The 8,210-nt window shown below is 47.6% G+C and overlaps 1 protein-coding gene across 1 annotated transcript; it reads left to right on the plus strand.

Annotated features, from left to right (window-relative positions):
• Positions 1–660: 660 nt before the first annotated feature.
• On the plus strand, positions 661–7,059 carry GCM2 (glial cells missing transcription factor 2). The gene is made up of 5 exons (XM_004019134.5): positions 661–750; positions 3,597–3,849; positions 4,035–4,147; positions 4,919–5,044; positions 6,118–7,059. Exons 1-5 carry the CDS (start codon positions 661–663, stop codon positions 7,057–7,059), a joined length of 1,524 nt encoding a protein of 507 aa, XP_004019183.1.
• Positions 7,060–8,210: the final 1,151 nt, after the last annotated feature.

The following is an 8,210-nucleotide window of genomic DNA, read 5'->3' on the forward strand; positions in this document are numbered from 1 at the left end:
TCGGACAAGGGCGCGCGGCCGCCCAGGCGTTTAGAGGTGGTTCCCGAACTGCCTGGGGACTGAGTATTACCTCTTGGGCATTTTGCTGGAAAGGTTCTGTCTCAAAAGCCTCTCTCTAGATCCAGTAGGAAACCCCAGAGGTGGGGCGCAGTTAGGAAAATGAACATGAGTTTCAACTTTAACTAGACATTTCAACCTCCCCCGACTCTGGCCCGTCTAGGCTTCAGTTTCCCGTCACCTTGAGTCCTCAGGTCCACCTCCCCTCCGTCCCTCGCCCTGCCTGGAAGTGGGGAACCGGCCCTGCAGGTCCCTGGAGGGTGGGAGCGGGCGGGCGGGGAGCGAGGAAAGGCGGAGCACAGCGCGCGGGGCCGCGGGGCGGGGGTGGGGGGAGCACCTTTATAAACGAGCAGGCAGCTGCCTGGCGCCCGCGCTGTGCTCCAGGTGGAGACTTTTCAGCACTGCCACCAAGAACAGGGCTCCACCCGAACCGCCCCGAGCCCTTGTCCGCCGCTTCTGCATTTCTAAATCGGCCTCTCTGTCTGTCTCTCTCTCCACTTGCTTTTAAAACAGCGGGAAAACAACCTTGGGCTGCTCTAGGTTGGTTTGTTTTTCTTGTGTCTTTCAGGACACTTGGCAGGGAGCGCCCGCGAGGAGAACCGGATGCCGGCGGCGGAGGGGCAGCTGGCGGACTGCGCGTGGTCCTACGGGATGAAGCTCAGCTGGGACATCAACGACCCGCAGATGCCGCAGGTGCGTGAAACCCGCTGCGCGAGCCGCTCTCCCTCCAAAGAGGAGGGATGTCTTGGCAGAGCCTGTGGACAGGCCGCCCTACCCTCCTCCTCCCTCCAAAAAAACACATCCCTGAGAGCCCGCCAATGTGCAGGGACTCCACAAATGGCGGAGCTGGGGCTAGAGATTGTCTTCTCCCACCTGTTTCCTCGAACCCTTTTGAAAACACAGAAAGCAGCAGGAACCGTCAATTAGGCTCCACGTTTCAGGTCGTCTGGCCGCCGGGAGCCTGACACCGCGTCCCCCACTTTCTTTTAACTGAGGTAGGAATCCGCTGACTCTTGCTTGTCCATTCTTCGACATCCACTAGAAAGGTGGAGGGGCATCTTGGTGAATGCAGATGCCACCTCTTCTCACGCAGCGGAACTGAGATAGGACCATAAATTGCAGCGACCGAATCTTAAACAGCAGGACTTGGGCCATTTATCCTGGCTGCTAGGATGAAGCGTGGCTCTTGAGGGGCTTTGCAGTCGCGCTAACCAGGTCGCAGGCGCCCAGACAGCCTCTGGAATCCAGGTTTTGGACACAACTTCTGAGCTTACTTCTCTAGTGAGGAGGAAATCAGTGTCATCTGTTTAGGGTGAATTTAGGGCGAATTTGTTTTAGTTTTTAACAGAAAGAAGGTGTCTCAAGCCAAGTCCCCAGAATGGGCTGGGCCATTATGCTTGGTCACAGTGGTTGGGAGCAAAAACTGCAGAGTGACTTTAAAGTCCTGGGTGGAGGTGGAAGGAGAATTAGGAATGACCTGGAAACATTTGCAGAGGTGGACTTCTGGCAATGCCCTGGTACAAGGGGTGAGAGAGACTTGACCTTTATTCAGCATCTATTATGTGCCATACAGCTGTTCAGGTGGACAGCAATTCATTAGCAACGTTGGGTAGCCTCTCAAAGAGATAAGTACTTTGGGGTACACATTCATGGAAATCTGTTTGTTTTCAAGCCTGCCTACTTTAGGGTCACACTGCACCATTCTGTGAAAGTGGACCACAGTACAGCTGCGGCATCTCCTTCCCACTGACCTCTGTCCGTGTAAATCCCCACGGGGGCTGGGGGGAATCTGTTCTTGTATTTTAGAAAAGAGCCATATCCAAATAAGGGAAGGATGGGTTCCCTCACAAGCATTTTCTAGACTTCCCATGTAAATGTGAAGAACTTATCCTCTGAGAGATTAGTCCTTAAACAGAGTGAGTGTGCCGTCTCTAAAGAGGCAGGTGCTCTGGGTTGGAGAACGAGGGTCCTGCTCCGGCTAACCCAAGGAGAAAGGGCTACACTCACAGTGTGACATTGAATTTGTCACATTGTGACATCCTGAATTTGCCTTCGTCTAGGGTCACTCACTTGTCATTAAGCAGTGGAATTAGATAACGGTCTTAAACTCTCATCCTGTGCATGTTTAGGACACTATAGTGTGAAAACAGACCAAACGTAGACAAATGTACATGGCCGTGTTCTAATACCACTTCATCGTGGATAGCAAAATTTGGATTTCGTGTGACTTTTCACGTGTCACAACATATAATTCTTTTGATTTGTCCCCTCAATCATTAAAAAATGTCAAAATCATTCTTAGTTTGTGAGCTGTACTAAAACAAGTGGGAGGCTGAATTAGGCACATGGTCCCTAGTTTGCAGACCCCTGCCATAAAGAGTAGCTGGTAAATAGTTGAGTGTGCAGGAAAGGGTAATTTTATATTAAACTTATAACAAGAAAGACATCGCAGTATAAATAATGCATAATATGGACAAGGACCACCAAACATGAATAGGAAAGCGGTGTTCATTCTTTTAGATATCACATTATTCTAGCCAGGCAGCTCTTTGTGTAGGAGAATGACAATCCATATTGCTCTGGAGAGAGGACCAGGACCTAGCAGGCTCCACCAAGTGCTCGGGTTTACCTTATATCCAGGCTGTCATCATAATACCCTTGTAAACCTGGAAGGCTGGGCTTCCCAGGTGGCAGTAGAGGTAAAGAACCTGCCTGCTGGTGCAGGAGACATTAGAGAGAGACGCAGGTTCAGTCCCTGGGTAGGGAAGGTCCCCTGGAGGAGGGTATGGCCATCCACTCTAGTATTCTTGCCTGGAGAATCCCATGGACAGAGGAGCCTGGGGGCTACAGTCCATGGGGTGGCAAAGAGTTGGACACGGCTGAGTGACTCAGCACGTATACATGCAAACCTGGAAGGCTACTTTGGGAAGCTGTTCTTGTCTCTCTCATGTTGTACTGGGTATCAAGCCAAGAGCTTTGGAAGAAAAACCACTGGATGGAAGAAAAGATACAGGCTCAAGTGTATATCAGTGAAGAACTTTCTAACCACTTTCTGCCCTGGCACTTTAATACTTACCTTAAAAATATTTGTAACATGTGAATACACCAAGAAGTGGTATAACCTGGTGGTAAGGAGGACAGGCTCTGGAGTCAAACTGTGTGGGCTCAAATCCTACAGCCAGATCTTACTAGCTGTGTGACTTTGGGCAAGTCGATGAAGCTCTCTGGCCTCCGTTTACTATTCAGTTAAATAGGGACAATATTGCGCCTATTGTCTGTGGGCAGTGTGAAAGCTAAAACTAATACCTGTACCATTTTTGTAGGAAGTGGTATAGAAGCATCAGTTTATAGCCAGTTGTCAGAAGGGGACACACACACAATGAGTGACATTTTGTAAGAGCGCAGCTTCTGGGTTTTACAGTATTTCTGGAATTAAAAAGACTCAGTTTTCATCCTGATATGCTTGGAGAAGATTAAAAGCTTGCTGCATGGGGTTTGGGGTGGATAAACTTGATTGCTGTCCTTGGACGCCTTTGCAGAAGCCAGCCCACTTTGACCGCTTCTGCGAGTGGCCGGACGGCTATGTGCGCCTCATCTACAGCAGCGAGGAGAGGAAGGCGCAGCGGCACCTGAGCGGCTGGGCCATGCGCAACACCAACAATCACAATGGCCACATCCTCAAGAAGTCGTGCCTGGGCGTGGTGGTGTGTGCGCAGGACTGCGCCCTGCCCGACGGCTCGCGGCTGCAGCTGCGGCCGGCCATCTGCGACAAGGCGCGGCTGAAGCAGCAGAGTGAGCCATGGGGCCGGGTCGGGGTGGCCCTGCAGGCGTGAGTTCCCCTTCCCAGTGAATGCGTTCTCCTTCCTTCCTTCCAGGGGGGCCGGGAATTATTAATATTTATTAATTAATGTTGTTAACAATATAATTAATATGTATTAATATTAATTATTAACATTTCCCACTTCTGGCTTATGCAGAGAAGCCTTGTCCCAACTGTCACTCTGCTTTGGAATTGATCCCCTGTCGAGGGCACAGCGGTTACCCTGTAACCAATTTCTGGCGACTGGATGGCAATGCAATCTTTTTTCAGGTAGGTGAGGGAACCCTAGTTTGCGATGGACATTCTCATCGTTTCACAGGGACCAGGCCACCTGCCAGGTGTCTTAGAAACTCTCCTTTCTGGTTTAGTCCCTAAGTTGTGTCCAACTCTTTGTGAGCACGTGGACTTTAGCCCAACAGGTTCTTCTGTCCATGGAATTCTCCAGGCAAGAATACTGGAGTGGGTTGCCATTCCCTTCTCTAGGGGATCTTCGGAGAAGGCAATGGCAACCCACTCCAGTGTTCTTGCCTGGAGAATCCTAGGATGGGGGAGCCTGGTGGGCTGCTGTCTATGGGGTCACACAGAGTCGGACACGATTGAAGCAACTTAGCAGTAGCAGCAGCAGCAGGGGATCTTCCCCACCCAAGGATTGAACCCCTGTCTTCTGTGTTGGCAGGCAGATTCTTTACTGCCTAAGCCACCAGGGAAGCTCCTTAGAAACTCTGGACCAAACCAAATACAGCTCAACTGGCCAGAAATAGGTGTTGTGGCTTCTAGCCTAGCCTTACTAGGTTCCTAGAAATTAGTTCACCTACTGTGTGCTAAGAGTGAACTTAGTTATAGTTATTTTCATATTTAAAAGGACTATTAGGTCATCTTTTAAGATGTCTATAATTAATTAGTGCAGTTTTCGTTGTTTAAGATTTTTTTTCCCCTGTTTCTTTGAAAAAAATAACAAGTTGGGATGTTGGGAAAGGCATATTTAATTTTTGCCCAGCTTCGCCACAGAGGAACACGTGATTCATCCCCATATTAATGCAGGCCAAGGGAGTTCATGATCACCCAAGACCAGAGAGTAAGTCAGAGACGGAAGCTAGAAGAAGTGCAATCAAGAGACAAATGGCTTCTTTTTACCAACCACAGAAAAGGAGAATTCGAGAACCTGAGGTAATGGGCAGCTGCCGTTACACTTGTGCTCTGTGTTTGTCTTTATCACAAAATACACTGAGATTTACACAAAATAGGAATGTCATACCTCAATTTAAAACGTTTGATTTTATGTGAAAATTCTGTCTCTAACAAAATGTCATTGAATCAAATTTTTGAATAGGTTTTCTAATCCCTTCTTCTTGGAAGAAAAAAAAAGGCAGAGTATCTCTACAGTTAATGATAGAGTGGGGCTGTGAGCTGACATTCTAATACAAGGGCAATTATCCAACGGTCATACAGAAAAATATAGGTACATCCCAGTGAGTTAACAGTACAGCTTTGAGAAGGTCCTTGGAGAAGGAAATGGCAGCCCACTCCAGTATTCTTGCCTGGAAAATCCCATGGACGGCAGAGCCTGGTAGACTACTATCCATGGGGTCGCAAAGAGTCGGACACAACTGAGCGACTTCACTTCACTTCACTTCACTTTGCATTATTAATGTAGAACAGATAAAAGTTCTTTGTGCAACTTGAGCCAGTTTGGCTTTTCTACCAAAGTATGCCAAGCAGACAGAATATTTGCCTGAAGATAAGAGACACTGATCTTGTCTGAGCACTTTCTATGTGCCAATACATACAGGCTAAGAGATTTATACTTCTTAAGATCACAAAAGCCTTAAGAAGAAACTATGGTTATTGAGCTCCATTTTTAAGTGAGGAACCTGAAGCTCAGAGAGAGTAACTAACTTGTCCAACTCATGAGGGACAGGCAGGATTTGAACCCAGGTCTGCAGCAGGCTCCTAAGCCTCTGCTCTCCTGCACATAATGTGCGGAAGATAGGACCATCCACCACTGAGACCCACCCTCCCAGGCTACCCTGGACCCTCCGAGGTCAGCAGTGTGGAATTCAAGCCTGAGCTCAAGCCGTGAAATTCCTGGACCGGATGCCCAGATAGTGTTTCTGTGCTCATAGCACAGAGTCACCAACTGGAAGCTTGTTATTTGGTTGGTTGGCGACTGTTGACAGGTGAGGGTGTTCATGTAATTTACATCTCTATTTACAAATAAAAACTTTGGGTCATTTCTTTAGGCAGGAGAGAGTCAAGATCACAGCAGACATTTCAACAACATCCCTTCCCTGGAGAACCCAGAGGGCTTGGATGTGATTCCTGATGCCAGCTTCCCTGTTCCGGGCCAGCCCTGCCTTTCCTTTCCAAACTCAGATGCTTACAAAGCTACATGCGACCTCACCACCTTCCAGGGAGACATAGTACCACCCTTTCAGAAATATTCGAACCCAAGAATCTATTTGCCCCGGACCCCCTGCAGCTATGAATTGGCAGGTCCTGGATACGCAAATTCGAGCCCATATCCCACCTTTTATAAAGATGCCGGCAGTATCCCTAAGGACTCGGACTGGGTCCATCTGAATGCACTACAGTACAATGTCAACACCTACAGCAGCTTTGAGAGGAGCTTTGATTTCACCAGTAAACAGCACGGCTGGAAACCAGCCCTTGGAAAAGCTGGCCCGGGGGAGAGGACAGACCAAGGACAGTTCCCGCCCGAGGCCACTCACCCTCAGTACACCCCACAGCCCCCCTGCAGGTACCTTGTGACCGCCCCGCCCGCCGCTCCAGCCCTTCAGACGGTGATCACCACCACCACCAGAGTCTCCTACCAGGCCTGCCAGCCCCCCGCCCTGAAATGCTGTGACAACGTGCGGGACGAAAAGAGCCTTTCCAGCTGTGACTATGCTTCTGAAAACACCCAGATGTCCATCTACCCAGAAGCCTTGGACCTTCCAGCTCCAGTCATCACAGCAAGCTCTCCAACAGCATCACTTCCTCTGAAGATTCCCAGAGATTGCTGGACTGTCAGACAACACTCTCTGCCTTATCCTCTAGGAGCAGCACCCTCCCGGACAGACGGAGCAGAGGCCTGGGAAGTGTGTCCCTCCAGACTGGGGTCTGCAGTCAACTATTCAGATCGAGTCAGTCCATTCTTTAGCTGTGACAATGAGAACTTTTGAACAGCAGTCCTGGGCATAGCATAATACTGGTCTTCATGTACACAGTGGAAGACGACACGGAAGCGCTCTCTTAAATTGGGAGATTCATTTAGCATGCAGATAAATGTATATTATATCAATGATATTTATGTACATATATATGATAGCAAAACCAATGATCAGAGTACATTATAGACTGAAAATATTTAGTTACTACAGGGAAATTTTGCACAGCAAAGCCTACCATAGTACATAGAATCAGGTCTGGAATGTGACTTCCAAATGAACAGATAAGCATGAAAGTTGGGCCTCCAAGGTGGTGCAGTGGTAAAGAATCTGTCTGCCAATGCAGGAGACACAAGAGGTGAGGGTTTGAGCCCTGGGTCAGGAAGATCTCCTGGAGGAGGAAATAGCAACCCACTCCAGTATTCCTGCCTGGAGAATCCCATAGACAAAGGAACCTGGTGAGCTGCAGTCCATGGGATCACAAAGAGTTGGACACAACTGAGCACAGCGCACACACACACACGCACACACACACACGCACACACGAGTGTGCGAGAGCAAAAGTTAATGAGCAAAGTCCATTTAGTTTGTTAGTTGGAGTAGAAATCAAGAAACTTGGTTCTCACTCAAAGCCTCCCCCATTGGATCATATATAGGGAATTTCACAAATCTCTATTTGGCTCTTAGGGACTGTCAAAATGGCTTTGGAAAGATATCTTTACAATCTTACCTCCTGAGTCATTTCCTAAGACTTTTATTTAGCATTTACAACCTGTTAAAACACTTCAGGAAGTAATTTGCATAATTTAATCTCCAAAGTATATATCTATAGCTTTTAAGGAAATCTACCATGTAACAGTGATAAAGTACAGTTGTTTTTAAGTGAATTTTGGTTTCCAGTATCAGCTGAATATCTTCTCTCAACACTGATGAATGTTTGCCTACCAGAGACAGCCTAACACTGATGATGTATATTTAATGGATTTTTACTGTACTAAAGCATATCTTTTGACTAGGTTTCAAAATTAGAATTGAGATGTTTTATTCAAATTTAGCTTTACTATTTATAAAGCTCATAAATGTACACCTCATAAATGTAATTGATAATGTTGTCAAGTAAACATAATAAATAACATTTTAAAATAATATAGCTGAATCTTCAGTTA

This window comes from Ovis aries, chromosome 20 (genome assembly GCF_016772045.2).
Source record: "Ovis aries strain OAR_USU_Benz2616 breed Rambouillet chromosome 20, ARS-UI_Ramb_v3.0, whole genome shotgun sequence".
NCBI classification, from domain to species: Eukaryota; Metazoa; Chordata; class Mammalia; order Artiodactyla; family Bovidae; genus Ovis; species Ovis aries.